At 48.7% G+C, this 15,283-nt stretch overlaps 1 protein-coding gene across 1 annotated transcript in view; it reads left to right on the top strand.

Moving 5' to 3' along the window:
• LOC132679001 (ATP-binding cassette sub-family A member 13) overlaps positions 1 to 15,283 on the top strand; it is a 301,866-nt gene that overhangs the window by 257,782 nt on the left and 28,801 nt on the right. Inside the window, exons 41-42 of the mRNA XM_060632081.3 lie at positions 4,568 to 4,702; positions 7,394 to 7,497. Coding sequence (XP_060488064.3) covers positions 4,568 to 4,702; positions 7,394 to 7,497 — 239 coding nt within the window. The remainder of the gene's footprint in view (positions 1 to 4,567; positions 4,703 to 7,393; positions 7,498 to 15,283) is intronic.

Below are 15,283 nucleotides of genomic sequence, written 5' to 3' on the forward strand. Positions count from 1 at the left end.
GAGTGAGGCCTGGTGCTGCCCGTCATGCGGGGCGATTCCCTCCTGAGTGTCGGCAGTCTTCTAGACTCCTCTTCCTGAGCCCCCTCCACAGAGAGAAGTTATCGTAACGGTGGCCGATGAGGAACTGTCTTCGCTTCCTTCCCGAAAACGCGAGAGAGGATTGCTGCTTGCCCCGAGCTTTCCAAGACGTCAGCACGTGTTCCCGGAGGACGTGGCTCCCTTTATGGCAACCTTCCCTCTCCTATAGACTTTAGAAATGAGGGAAATCTAGAGCAAGCGTCCCCGTTCTAACGCGCCTGTCACCAGGTGACCAGAGGGATTATTGTTAAATAACAGAAAACAAGACTTTTAGCCAACACTTCAGTATTTATTTTAAGTATTTCACAGCAGCCATATGAGGTAGAAAGGTTGCAAATGGGGAAGCCGAGAGGCAGGTAGCCGAGACCCGCCTCAGCTAGAATGGCTACAATGGGGAGGGGTTTTCTTTTGAATTCATAGAAACCAGCTCCAGAGTAAGTGTTCTTTTGTTTTCAATTTTTTTTAAGTTTGTTTATTTATTTTGAAAGAGGGAGAGAAAGAGGGAGGGGCAGAGGGAAAGAGAGAATCCCCAGCAGGCTCCCCACTGTCAGCACAGAGGGCTCGAACTCATGAGCCTTGAGATCATGACCTGAGCCAAAATCAAGAGTCAGTCGGTTGAGCGTCCGACTTCGGCTCAGGTCATGATCTCACAGTTTGTGGGTTTGAGCCCCGCGTGGGGCTCTGTGCTGACAGCTCCGAGCCTGGATCCTGCTTTGGATGCTGTGTCTCCCTCTCTCTCTGCCCCTCCTCTCCTCGCTCTCTGTCTCTATCTCTCTCTCTCTCTCAAAAATAAATGAAGAAAAAAAATTAAAAAAAAAAAGAGTCAGATGCTCAACTGACAGAGCCCCCCGGGTGCCCCCAGAGTACGGGTTCCTGATTAAGACGCTATCCTGATGCTGAGTAACATGCCGGCTGCTTGTCGAAGATGACGGAATTTCTTGTTCCCTGAATGGCTGGGTTTTCCTTTCTATGCCCCTTGCTAGCTAAGGAAGTGACAATTGTGTGGAGTGACCTTGTGGCCCCTTAGCCCAAGGGGCTTCCTTTACACATCTTCCTCAGGGCTGGAGCTGCCCCCAGGGGGGTCCTCACCTCCCGGACTCCCAGCCGGGGTGTTGATCTTTTCCTGGCCTGTCTGCCGCTCACCTCGGTTCTCTCCCCCGGGCTGACGTCCACCTTCACGGTAACCTGGGCAGCCACAGTTGTGTCCACTGTGATTCCAGAGGCCCCCTTGTGCCTGTGGGAAGCCCTTCCTGAGAGCCCACTGCACCCCTCCCACCCCTGTCTCCCCCCCCTCCCCCCCCCCGCCTCGGCACCCAGGCTGGTCTGCATCCCAGGGTCCCAGCTCACATATAGCCCACTCTTGGATCTTCTGCGTATAGTCCCCCTTCCTCCCCCTGCAAACTTCCAGAAGTTCCATTAGATGGGAAAGAGACGCTGTCCTCATTTGGCTCAAATTGAGGCTTGGTGTGACGGTTTTCAGTTTCTCCCCATTGTCCACACACCTCTTAGGTTTGTTTTTGGACAGGGATCATATTTGAACCTGAATTCAATGAACCTGATGTTTAAAAAATACATCAGGTTATAGCAAAAGGATTCAGGAGACAGGTTTGACATGTTCTGGCATGCTAGACAAACGGGGATGATAATTTAAGGGTTATTGTGATACCCAAACTGCCAAACCCCGGTGCTGATGGGGATGAGGCCTGGGGTTTCGTAGTTTGGGACGGAAGGGGCAGAGAGCCCTTCGCCGCGGTGCTGTGACACCACCCGCAGGTCCTATCGGGAGCCCCCCGCTGTGTCTCACCACCTACTGTTTGCTCCATGACACGCCTTTTATCCTGGAAGTTTCTTCCACTCGCACGCAGTTTTCCTAGAGGGAGCTAGAAGTTACGGCAAGAGGAAGGGGGACCTGGAGGAAAGTCAGGGGGTGGGGTTGGAAGAAAGGCTTTCTGTCCTAAATCCTGGGCCCCTTTTTCCTTCTTAGTTTGATCTTTACTGTCACAGGAAACTTTGATTTGGCCGTCAGTGTGGTAGAGGAAAGAATTTTGCTTGTAAGCGAACTAATACATATGCGGATCTTCGGGCAGTTTATTTTGGGTTAGATGATCCTTACAAAGATGTACTAAGTGTGCGTCACGATCACGCACCGGGTATATAGGATGAATGAATCGCACACTCTGGACTTAAATGGAGTACAACTTAGAACTTTATGGGAGAGGGGCCCCTGGGGGGCTCAGTCGGTTAAGCGTCCAGCTCTTGATTTTGGCTCAGCTCATGAGCTCACGGTTCGTGAGACCCAGCCCCACGTCGGCCTCTGCACTGTCAGTGGGGAGCCTGCTTGGAATTCTCTCTCTCCTTCTCTCTTTCTGCCCCTCCTCTGCTTGTGTTCTTCCCCCCACCCCCACCCCCACAAATAAATAAACTTAAAAAAAAAAGAACACTATGCGAGAGCAATACATAATAGCAGAGAGAGAGAGAATCCTTAAGCTTCATACATTTTGGGGTTGACATGGTATTTTGCTGACCACAATTCCTAGGGCATCCCGGGATTGAACCAATGTATTTGTTCTATGTCTTCTGGACTCTTCCCTGGCCCTGCCATCCAGGATCTGTCAGCTGCAGTGTTTAGCCTTTCGTGAGCTTGGAAAAACGGGACCTACGTTTCCTGGTTCCAGAAAAATAAGCCATCGTAGTTAGACGGGCTCATTCAGAAATTCTCTGCATTACCTTGACTTACACTGTTAACTAGACCAGTCCTCGACATTCTTATTTCTTTTGGTGTTATTGTGTGGCTGCACAAATAAAGCTGTGGAGTGGTTTATGTGGGGGGTTTCCTTGGGAGGCATCAATGTTGTCCCAATATTTAAAAAAATGTTTTTTAATGTTTACTTCATTTTTGAGAGAGAGAGACAGACAGGCAGAGCACGAGTGGGGAAGGGGCAGAGAGAGAGGGAGACACAGAATCTGAAGCAGGCTCCAGGCTCTGAGCTGTCAGCACAGAGCCTGATATGAGGCTCGAACCCACGAACCAGGAGATCATGACCTGAGCCGACGTCTGACGCTTCACCGACTGAGCCATCCGGGTGCTCCTGTGCCAGTATTTTCTGACATTCTCAATATTTCATCACTGACACTATTATTATTATTATCCCAACTTTTATGCACTTATTAAAAAAATACATTTGGTAGTTCATATATTTATTCAAAAATGTATTTGATTTAGTTATTTTATTTTTTACTTTTATTTAGTTTATCCTATGTTTCATCAGTTGTTGAGGACACAGAGTTTTCCCCACATCTCCTAGATTTGAATGAAGATATGATCTTGGCCAGTTTGGTTATATGGTGGTACATAAGCAAGCGAAACTGATGTAGTGCGTTCATGGCTCTGTGGTCGCCAGAGTTAGGTAGAACACATTTGTCAAGTTAAAAAAAAAAAAAATAAGTTTACTTATTTTGAGAGAGACAGAGAGACAGTGCGATTGGGGGGTGGGGGGGGAGACGGAGAATCCCAAGCAGCCTCCTTGCTCAGTGCACAGCCTGATGTGCGACTTGAACCCATGACCGTGAGGTCACGACCTGAGCCAAAATCAAGAGTCCGACGCTTCACCCCCCGGAGCCACCCCGGCGCCCCCACATTTGTCAAATTTTTAAACTGCGTGGGGCTAGAAGTCCAGTGGTTGCTCAGTCCCAGCCCCCAGAGGAAGCAGCCGCCCCGTGGATGGAACCGAAAACACAAAATGTAGCGCGCCCAAATTCTGGCAGGCGTCAGAGCGGAAGGGCTGTACGCACACGGCACCCCGCGGAGGGCAAGGGGCGCGAGCAGCGCGGCAGGTGCGGGTGGGGCGGGGAGGGGAAGGGAGGAGGCCGTGAGCCTGCTGCGTGCTCGTGCTGGTGCTCCGGTGGGAACCCTCTCCTGTGGGGGGCGGGGTGGGGCGGGGCGGGGCAGGGGGTGGCGCACGGTCGCGTCTTCTGGCCTCATGCAGCTTCCAGCAGTGTCCACTGAGAATCATGCCCTCCCCTTGCCAACCTCCCGCAGGGCTGTCTCCGGCAGCTCCAAGGATGGAAGGAGGCATTTCTTGCCCCTGTGACTAGTGAAAACTCCCTTCTCAATTCTCTGCTCCCTCAAAGTCCCGTCCTGCCCAACCCCCTGTATGGTTTATTCCCTCACTTCCTCCTCAGTCTTGGTTTCGGCTCGCCTGTGTGTGGCTGTGCATCGGGGCCCTGTACTTCTGACCCTCTCTGCTCCCCGGCGCCCCAGCCCCGCGTGCTCTGGCCAAGGCTGCGATGCCCCCCAGGTGCCCCAGCAGAGCCCCCACCCCCACCCGCTCCTTCTCTGCCAGCCTGGGGAGGTGAAGGGAGGTGTGTGTGGGAGGTGGGCAGGGGCAGCAGGAGGAGGGGAGGGCACTCAGGGCTGAGAGCCCGGCCGGGGTGGGCAGGGTGCCCTGGGCCAACAGGGATGTGTTCACGGACAGTGCCTCGTTTGCAGGTCGCCGGGGACCTGGTGAGGCGTTTACACCTGGAAGCCCACGTGGACAAGCCGGTGGCCACCTACAGTGGGGGGACCAAGCGGAAGCTGTCTACGGCCTTGGCTTTGCTGGGCAGACCCGACCTGCTTTTACTGGTGAGTAGGGGAGATCCCAGTGGTCTGCGGGGATCTTCAGATAAGATGCTTTTAACTTCTCAGAGCCCCTCTGGGAAAGAAATTCAAATCGGCAGTGTTGGTTGTCTGCACTAATATGCTCTTTTGCCCTAAGGCAACGTTTCCCAAACAGAATCTAAAAAAGCATTGGGATTTTACAGAAAAAAAAAAAAGTCTTTTGATAGAGTCCCTGTTACTGACCTAATTGAAGGTTCAATAAATATTTACCATTAAAAGCAGTATTTTATTTAAAAAAATTTTTTTTAACATTTATTTTTGAGAGAGACAGAGCGCGAGCAAGGGAGTGACAGAGAGGGAGACACAGAATTGGAATCAGCTCCAGGTTCCGAACTGTCAGCACAGACCCCGACGCGGGGCTCAAATCCACGAACTGTGAGATCATGGCCTGAGCCGAAGTCGGACGCTCAACCGACTGAGCCACCCAGGCGCCCCTAAAAGCAGTATTTTAGAATGGTATCAGGATTCACCTATAATCTGAAAACCAATATATGTTTGCCATCTAGTGTGTTGTTTTTGAGTGTTTTTCTACCTGCAGATATGTGATTGTCCCAGCTGCAGTGACATGAATCCGTGGTGAATCTTGATGGCGGGCATCGGGGGCAGGATGGATGTGGAGGGGACAGCAGGTTGTTCAGCAAGACTGTGGAGCCTGTACGCAGTGGCTTTGAGACAAGGCTGTCTGTAATCTGGGAACTGGAGTTATTCTAGCTTGGCTAGATGAAAGCATGAATTCGTGGTGGGGGGGATCAAGAAATAAAGGCAATTGTCTTGCATTTCAAAGTTAGCTAGAAGTAATATCCTTCAAACAGGAAGTACATAAAAGCCACTGTTTGGGTGCCGTAGACAGGGTATGAATCACTGATGTGTATCTCATGGTTTCCCACTTGTACAGAGTCTGAGAGCCTTCAAAACGTGTGGGTAACAAATTCTTTTCTTCTTTCTGTTCTTGTTCATTAAGTGGAAATGGGATTCAAGAGGTCCGCATTGGAAAAGTGGCCCTCATTAGGTAATGAGGTGTCTTCTGGAGGACTTTTTCTTTTTCTTTCTTTCTTTCTTTCTTTCTTTCTTTCTTTCTTTCTTTCTTTCTTTTTCTCTTTCTCCCTCCCTCCCATCCTTTCTTTTTCTTTCTTTCTTTCTTTCTTTCTTTCTTTCTTTCTTTCTTTCTTTTTCTTTCTTTTTCTTTTTCTTTCTCTTTCTCCCTCCCTCCCATCCTTTCTTTTTCTTTCTTTCTTTCTTTCTTTCTTTCTTTCTTTCTTTCTTTTTCTTTCTCCCTCCCTCCCTCCCTCCCTCCCTCCCTCCCTTCCTCCTTCCCTCCCTTCGTCTCTCTCTCTCTTTCTTTCTCTCTCCCTCCCTCTTTCTTTCTTTCTTTCTTTCTTCCTCTTTCTTTCTTTCTTTCTTCCCCTTTCTTTCTTTCTTTCTTTCTTTCTTTCTTTCTTTCTTTCTTTCTTCTTTGCTCTAAGTTTGCTTCTTTGCAAGGTCCAAATCAAGGACTGTTGCAGAATGCCACATTCTGACACCCAGTAGTGAATACAAACCCTTGCCTGGGTCTGCGGGGTGTAAACTAGGTTTTCCATATAAGAAGCGTTTACAAGGCATGGTGTCTGTTACCTTCTGCAGAATGTCCCCATGCTCTGCCTTGCCAGGCATGTGTCCTCAGTTCAGATGGGGACTCCTGTCCCCGGCTCACCACAGCCCCCGCCTGCTTCTCACAGCCTTGCTTTCAGCTCCTTGATTGCCCTAGACTCTGGGCTAGGGGTCAAGCTGGGGACCGGAGTCAGCTGCGGGGGTCCAGAGTCTGCTTCTGCAACTCTCTGCATGCACGCAGCCTGGCACATTGAGTGCATGCCTCCTCATCTGCACGTGGTCCTGACACGGTCCTGTCTGTTGGACTCCGTGAAAGCCATCCATGAAGTTGTGCACATGACATGCATGGCCACCGCACATGTGGTGACTGGGATGTCGGGTAGTACTCAGAGCATCTGGTTAAAGACATTCACTGAAGGGCCTTCACACTCCCCCTCCCCCCCCCCCCCCCCCCCCCCCACTCTCCGGGAGAGAAGACAAGTGTCTGGCACGGGGTCAGGAAGACGCCGAACTACACATCCTCTTTCTCACCGAGCGAGGCATGATCATAGCTTCTGTTTGCTTGTGTTTGTAACTACCCTCATAGACCACCCAGCGTGCAGAAAACACAGGTGCTGTCTCCCTGTTCAGTGCCATGTTTTTGTCCGCTTCCCGTCCGTTTCTCTCTTTGGGGAAGTTGATGACCCTAAGCTCTTAAGAAAAATGTGTTCAGTACTCCCTGACCGCAACAAGCCCAGAAATGCATCACGCGGTCCATAGCCATCTCTCTCAAACGCGGTTGAGTAAGTGCTCCGGTGCTCATTGAAGGAGAAAGCCCCAGTTTCCAGGAACCCCACTTTACCCACTGGTGCAAAGTGAGTAAAGCTTGTTTCTGCTTTTGCGTGTCTTTCCGAGGTGGATGGCCGTGAAGCCCTGTGCAGGCGGATGATGCATCGAGGGGGGCCGTCCTTACCGCCGGGGGGGGTGCTCAACTGTGTCCAGATGCACTGTGGCTGCCCTCCCGGCGGGGCCGGGCCTGTCCGTCCCGACGTGCACCCCAGCGCCATCACCTTGTGCTCTCTCCCTCAGGACGAGCCCAGCTCTGGGATGGATCCCTGCTCGAAGCGGTTCCTGTGGGATGCGATTAGGCAGGAGGTTCGCCAAGGCTGTGCGGTGGTGCTGACCTCACACAGGTGAGCCATGGCCCTCGTGGCCAATCCGGGAGCGTGGCTGGGGGGCCAGCAAAGGTGGCAGAGCAGCGGGGGCCAGGCCCGTGCTGCCCACATGACCCTGCCTCTGGACAGCCCCGCGGTGATGGGGATGGAGTCGTGAGCCCCACGTGTAGGCTGGGACTCTGAAACGGAGACGGATCCGGTAACATAACGGAGGCCGACAGCTGGCAGGTGGCGTGGCCGGACCGCGAGCCCGGCGGTCTGTCGCAGGCACACTCTTGCCCTGGTCCTCCGGAGGCCGGGATTCGGTGCCTGCCCGCCCAAGACCTTTAACCCCAGCATCAGACTCGGCTGAAACAAAAACGTCACAAGTTTCTGAATTTGGCCCCCTGTTTTCTTCCTCACAGAATTAATGTTCTGATTAGATTTCAGAGTCCTTGGCCTATGTTTTTACTTTATGTCACACCGTGCTAAGCCACACAACACCTCGAGTCTCAGGTTATATCAAACCCGTTTTTGGACAGCGCAGTGTGATTTATCTGAGGTGTAATGGGGATCAGGCTTTACGGCTTCGACGTAAAGTGAGTAACACACGCCCTGAGTTCAACGTCAGGAGCTGAGAAGGAGCCAAGATTCTGCCTTACTCATAAGCTAACAAAGTTGGCAAGCCAAGTTCCTGGATGTTTCCAGAGGACACGAGCCTCCTGGGTCAGAGGTGAAAATTTGTATTACTCACTGTCAGCAAGGTCCCGCTGGTTCTGGTGCCCCTGATACCCAGACGATGCCTGCACACAAGGGATTGGGTGGGGGACGCCACCTGCATGGTGACCCTCCTCTTGAGGGCAGCTGATGAACAAGCCAGCTCTGGGTTTGGGGGAGATGATACCTCGTCCTTCAAGGCTGCTCGGTGAAAACACAACTTTGAGAAGTGGCCCGTGTAAAGGGCAGCCAGGGCCTTGCAGTCTGGGAATTCCTAGCCAGACAGGTGAATCACGGGGACCCCGGACTCTGGGGGGGGTGCCCCCCACCAAGTCTGTGCTGCAGCAGACCATCCGCCCCTTGTTGCCAGAGGTGAGATGTGAAGCTAAGGCAGTGTGAGATCTGTGCGGAGGCTCAGTAGACTTTGCCGAAGGCCCCGGCATCATCGGTTTATGTGAAAATCCTCTTGCGAGCTGTATGTCTACATGCATGATCCCGCCACACGTCCATCTCAGACTCTGTTCCTGTAATAGGTGCCAGTGGCGACCGTGAGTGTCCGAGCAAAGTCAACCCGTATTTCCATACAGGATGACGCCGTTCACACATGTCGCTTCATGTGAGAGCAGATGCTTCCTCACCTTCTTTGCACTGTTTGTTTTTTTTTTTTAAATCGTCTCTTATTCCCTGAGGGTTTGTCTATTGTCCATCGTCCCTGAATTTTCACTGCTGGACTAAATGCTGCCAGTTTTTTTTTGGGGGGGGGGTTGGAGAGAGAGAGAGCATGCACAAGTTGAGATGGGGCAGAGAGAGGGGGACAGAGGGTCCGAGGCAGGCTCTGCACTGACAGCAGGGAGCCCAAAGCGGGGCTCGAACTCATGAACCATAGGATCATGACCTGAGCTGAAGTCAGCTGTTCAACTGAATGGGCCACCCAGGGGCCCTGAAACACTGCCAGTTCTTAAAACAGGTTTTTTTTTTTCTGAGATGTAATTTACATACCCTATAATTTACCCACTTTAAGTGTACCATTCAATGATTTTTTTTGTTTTTTGGGGGTTTTATTTAGGAAAATGAGAGTTCTGTGCACCTGTCACCGTAATCCAGTTTAGGGCATTTCCAATGTGTTCTCATCGTTTGTTTTCAGATCATCCCCATGCAAAGCCTCAGACTCTTTAGCTCAAATGTGTCTTCTGGATATTTCATGCCAACGAGATCATAAAAAGTGTAGTCTGTTGTATCTGGCTTCTTTCGCTTGCTGTGTGGCCAGACCTCATTTGTCTGGTCTTCCCCTGTCAATAGCCCCTTGGATTGTTTCCAGTATAAGGTGCTGTGAGCAGTCTTATAAATGTCTTTGTACAGACATATGCTTTCATCTGTCTTGGACAGTGTCTTAGGGGTCAGATGGCTGGGTCGTGTGGTAAGTTTGTGGTAAGTCTGCTTTAAGAAATCGCAGAACACCATTGTGTTTCAACGTGGCTTCATCGTCTTATATTCCCAGGAACAATGATGAAGCTCCTGGTTTGTGCAGACTCTTGTCAACACTCTGTCTTTTTGATTGTAGCCACCCTAGTGAAGTGTGATTTTCATTCACATTGTCCAGATGATCGTGTCACCTCTGTCTTCTCACCAACGTTGTCTCTTAGAAGAAGCTGGCCAGCATCCCTTCTGATGCTTCCTGGTACATCCTGGGTCGTTCCTGGGTTGTGCCTCTCAGGACTTTTCTCTCCGACTCTCACGGTTAAACCCCAGTGTGTCCAGATGTACATCCCTCCGGGTATCCTTCCTTAGGTTCATGGCGCTTCTTGGATGTGTAGGTTAATGCATTTCACCTACTGTGTTGATATTTTGGTAGTTGTTTATTCAAATATTTTTTTCTGGCTCTTTCTATCTTTCCTTTCCTTTTCCACACCCTGGTACTTTCTGTGCATGTACAATGGTGTCCTGCAGATCTGTGTTTCTGTCCCATTTCTTTTAAATATTTTTTCCCTCTTTTCAGATTCGATAATCTTCAAGTTCACTGATGCTTTCTTCTGCTACCCAGGTTTGCCGCGGGCCCCATAGTGAAATTTTCCTTTCATTTATACTCTTCAACAACAAAAAAATTCATTTGGTATTTTTTTTTAAAAAATTCAATCTACTTCAGAAACTCTATTGTCATCTAAAAAAAACATTCTTTAAACATTGTTTCCTTTAGTGCTTCGAACATACATAGAGTTGCTTCATTGAAGATTTTTTTCTGCTAAATCTAGCATTTAGGGGCATCTAGGAATAGTTTCTGCTGACTGCTTTTCTCCCTGAGTATGGATAACAATTTCTTGTTAATTTTACAGGTTATAGTTTTTTTTTTTGTTGTTGTTGAAAACTGGGTATTTCACAATATTTAATAAATCGTAGCCTCTCTGGTTTTTGATTCTTCTCCTTCCCTAAAAGTTGTCATTATTGCCATGTTTTTTTATTTATTTATTATTATTATTATTTTTTCTTGGTTTTCTTCTTCTTGGTTTGTCTGTCCCTTTCGTGTGTCTGTCTGTCTGCGTGTCTTTGCCTGGGATGAATCTGCGGAATCTCTTTCCACTGCAGTGAGTAGCTCCCAGTGACGCTCTTCAGTTTGTGTGTTAAATTCTGTGCTCATTTTGTGAAGCCCGGATTCCTCGAAGCCACCTGCTTTTACATAGACAGAGGCGGCCCTCAGCCACCTGACGCCAGCCCCGATCTGTCCTCTGCCGGTGGGTCCGTGTGTGCCCAGGGGAGGATGTTCCCCTTTCAGACCTCCTCATGTGGCCCAGTCTTGCCTTCTCCAGAGTGCTGCTGGGCTCTGGATGTGCGTGTGGCTAGCCTCTGGGTTCACGTGGGTCATGTGGCTGGCGTGGCCCCTCTGTGGCCTCTACTGCGTGGACGTGCAGCCTCAGTAGGCTAGGCGCGTGCCCCAGTGACACATGAGCTAATGCGGGCACTGTCAGGCCAGATACTGGAGCTCTTGGCCCTTCTTGTCTGCTGGGCTCTACACAAGTCACTGATGTTGACGGCGTCGCCGGGTATGGGTCCCAGTTGAGCGCAGAGAAGCTCCCGGTCCTCGTGGGCTGCCTTGTCCTGCCAGTAGCTGCACGTGTGTAAAGCTGGCCGTGCAGCTGTTCGTCAGTGGTAAGCGTTTCTCAGACCGTTGCATCCTTCTAGACAGTTTCTAACATTCCGAAATGGTTGTTTTTGTTCATTGTGTCCAGCTTTCGAGTTGATTTGGGGGGAAAAGATGTGCCAGGTTTTTCACTTGGCCGTAGCCAGAAGTCCTGCCCTTGGCTTTTGTCTTGGTTCTGTTTCTTTTCAGAAAATAAAATGTTACACTGAAATGAAATAAATGTGGCAAACCCTCTACCTTATAATATACGTACGTTTTTGCTTAAAACGATCCTCTGGCCGTGCCAATTCTGGAAACTCTCTGCATTCCTGCATTTATCAGGCCGGTATTTGTTAAGGCCTCATTTTCATATGTGGGTTCTAAGAGTGGATAAAGTGGGGGTCACGTTAAAAATCCCTTTTGATTTCCATATAGCATATGATTATTACGGACAGTTCTCAGGAAGACCGTACATCACTGTGATTTCTGTCCTACGTCCTCCCGTTAATGCAGTTTCACATTAACGATGTGTCTTCATTTCTATAAATCTGCCCATATTCATGCAATACAAAGATCTAAATGACTCACGATTAATGGAGAGCGCAGCAGCCAGTGACTGATTCTGTGCTTCTGAGACAGCTGCCTGCAGCTGAAAAGTCTCCAAATTGCACAGTTTCCTCTTAATTTTGAGGTCCTGTCTCTGTTCCTCTTCTCACTCCTTACCTAGAGGACCGTGGGGGGAAACATGGGGTGGGAAACTGAGGTTAGGAACGCTGTTTCCCCCTGGAGTCACCGAGAGGACTTACAATGGGTCCGACCGAGAAAGGCCAGGGTGCTTTTTTTTTACAATGGGTCCCACCGAGAAAGGCCAGGGTGCTTTTTTTTTTTTTTTTTATTATTATTTTTTTAATGTTTATTTATTTTTGAGACAGGGAGAGACAGCATGAACGGGGGAGGGTCAGAGAGAGAGGGAGACACAGAATCTGAAACAGGTTCCAGGCTCTGAGCTGACAGCACAGAGCCTGACGCGGGGCTCGAACTCACGAACCGTGAGATCATGACCTGAGCCGAAGTCGGACGCTTAACCGACTGAGCCACCCAGGCGCCCCAAAGCCAGAGTGCTTTTTGCTCGCCCATCAAACCCTGACTTGTACCGTATGCTCCACGCTAAGCCCTTGACTCCTCGCGCCCCTGACCAGAGAGAGCTCTGTTCCAGCCAGCCTGACCACCCGAAGGAAGCACGGTGTTCATTCTCAGAGTAAATAGTCACAGATTATTTCACTGCTGTAGAGCACCTGGCATTGGATGTTCTTCCTGCTGCTGAAAGTCCTCAAAATCTCTCAGTCTCTGCCCTCTGGGCAGAGATGTCATGGCAACCCACCCGCTGTTTAGACCTTATTTGTTTGACAGCTAATAACAACTCAGTTGAAATTACCACGTCGTCACTCCAAGGTCGTAATTAAGATCGGTTGTTATTTGGATCTCTGTTCATCTGAGATGCATAAGGATGCGATAGAGAAAACTTCACGTTCTCCCACTTTAATTAGAACACCTACGATGCACTCATGAAAATTTTAAATTGGAACTTATTAAAGAAACAGAGAAAGATATGTTTGCACAAAAAGATTTATAAAGCCTATTTTGGGGCGGCTCAGTCACTTAAGCATCCAACTTGGGCTCAGGTCATGATCTCACGGTTCGTGAGTTCAAACCCTGCGTCAGGCTCTGTGATGACAGCTCGGAGCCTGGAGCCCGCTTCAGATTCTGTGTCTCCCTCTCTCTGCCCCTCTCCTGATCACACCCTGTCTCTCTATCTCTCTCAAAAATAAATAAACATAAAAAAAAGATTTATAAAGCGTGTTTGGAATGTGAATAGCACGTATTCCTTAGACCCCATGTTAAACTACTATAACTCAGACCCCAAATTACAGTGGCTCAGACCACACGTGTTTTTCTCTCCTCCACTAACAATTCATGATGGTGGACTATGGTGGAGCCCAAGGTCATCCAAGGATTCCGAGTCTTTCCACCATTTCACTTACTCACTTGTGAGTTTGCCTCATCTGGGTGGTTGAAATTGACTTTCTAGTCCAGCTCATGGAAAGTAGAAAGAACCCAAACCCAGGGCAAGCGGCTTGCCTTATTTTGACGTGACCCAGAAATTGTACTTCCCATTGACCCGAGTTGTCACACATCTGCCTCTAGCTGCATGGGAGGCTGACCAATATAACCTTGATCTGAATGTCCCGTGACCTAATGAGCAGACGGGCTTTACGCCCATTCCCGAACAGTGAACAGAATACCTGATTCCTGTAGGGGATTTGGATGGCACTTAGTGGCAGAAGCAAAGGAATTGCACCATGAATTTCACTTTTCAAGTATCGTCAATGTCAACCTTTTCGTGTGTTTTGCCTTCCCTTTTCCCCCCCACATTCGTGTGCAAGTTTCCTAACACGAGCTGCCATGCTGTATCATTACTTTTTTTCTGTGCAACTAATGGAGTTTAGAAAACCTCATTTGAATGGCTGTTCAACACATGGACGCACCCCCATTTATCTGAGTATCATATTATCCTATTACAGAAGTGGTTTCTGGATTTTTACTCTTATAAATAACTTGTTATATGCATTCCTATTTTCTGTGTTTCCTAACGTAAGTTCCTAGAAGAGATTAGTGCCAAATTGAGTTTTCAGAAAATCACGCCAATTTTTCACTCCCACCGGCAGTATATGAGGTTGGGATTGTTGAGACGATGTTTTTAACTTTGCAGGTATTTTTTTGATCTGAGAATTCATTGTTTGTATTTGCACAGCAGATAGGGGAAACAGTGTTTCCCTGTGCAACAAACAAAAGGCACATTTGGCAAATGACTTTCTGGCTGGAAGAGAATTTTAAGCTCACTTATTTGATGGTTAAGTTTCTAATTTGTCAGGATGTGTATTACCTGTGGACAGTTCTTTGAATAGTCACTATATTTGACCTTCCTCCAGGATTGCATTTTTATAGTTTCATTTTTACGCTAACAAAAACAGTTCTGTATACCGAATGGATTGGGGCGCCTGGGTGGCTCAGTCGGTTAAATGGCCGACTTCGTCTCAGGTCATGATCTCATGGTTCGTGGGTTCGAGCCTCACGTCAGGCTCTTGACAGCTCAGAGACTTCAGATTCTGTGTCTCTCTCTGTCCCTCCCCCGCATGTGCGTGTCCTCTCTTTTTCTCTCTCTCTGTCTCTCTCTTTCTTTCAAAAATAAATAAATGAGGGGCGCCTGGGTGGCTCAGTCGGTGAAGCGTCCGACTTCGGCTCAGGTCATGACCTCACGGTTCGTGAGTTCGAGCCCCGCGTCGGGCTCTGTGCTGACAGCTCAGAGCCTGGAGCCTGTTTCAGATTCTGTGTCTCCCTCTCTCTCTCTGACCCTCCCCCATTCATGCTCTGTCTCTCTCTGTCTCAAAAGTAAATAAACGTTAAAAAAATTAAAATAAATAAATAAATAAATGAACTTTAATATATACTGAATGTATCCACCCTCACGCATTGCGTTTGTTGTAGTTTTGTTTTTACTTCTTTTTGAGTTTATTTATTTTAAGAGAGAGAGACTGCAAGCAGGGAAGGACAGAGGCAGAGGGAGAGAGAGAGAGAATCCCAAGCAGGCTTAGATCATGACCTGAGCCGAAACCAAGAGTTGGATGCTTAACCCACTGAGCCACCCAGTTTCCCCTTAAATTTTTTTTTTAAGTTTATTTTGTTGTAGTTTTTTTTTTTTTTAATGTTCGTTGGCTGTGTTTTGACAGACTTATTAGAAGTTTGCACTTCTGCATTGTCAACTACCAAGCATTTTCTTTCATAGTCTCTTCCGTCGCTGATGCTTAGAAGGAATGTTCCCATCCGCTTTTGTGTTTAAGATGTGACTGTTTAGTTCTGCACAGCCTTTCTTCTTCTAATGATCTGCCTTGTAACTCCTAAGCCTGTTGCCTTCCTTGAATTATCTGAGCCTTAGAA

This window comes from Panthera onca, chromosome A2 (genome assembly GCF_046562875.1).
Source record: "Panthera onca isolate mPanOnc1 chromosome A2, mPanOnc1 haplotype 2, whole genome shotgun sequence".
NCBI lineage: Eukaryota > Metazoa > Chordata > Mammalia > Carnivora > Felidae > Panthera > Panthera onca.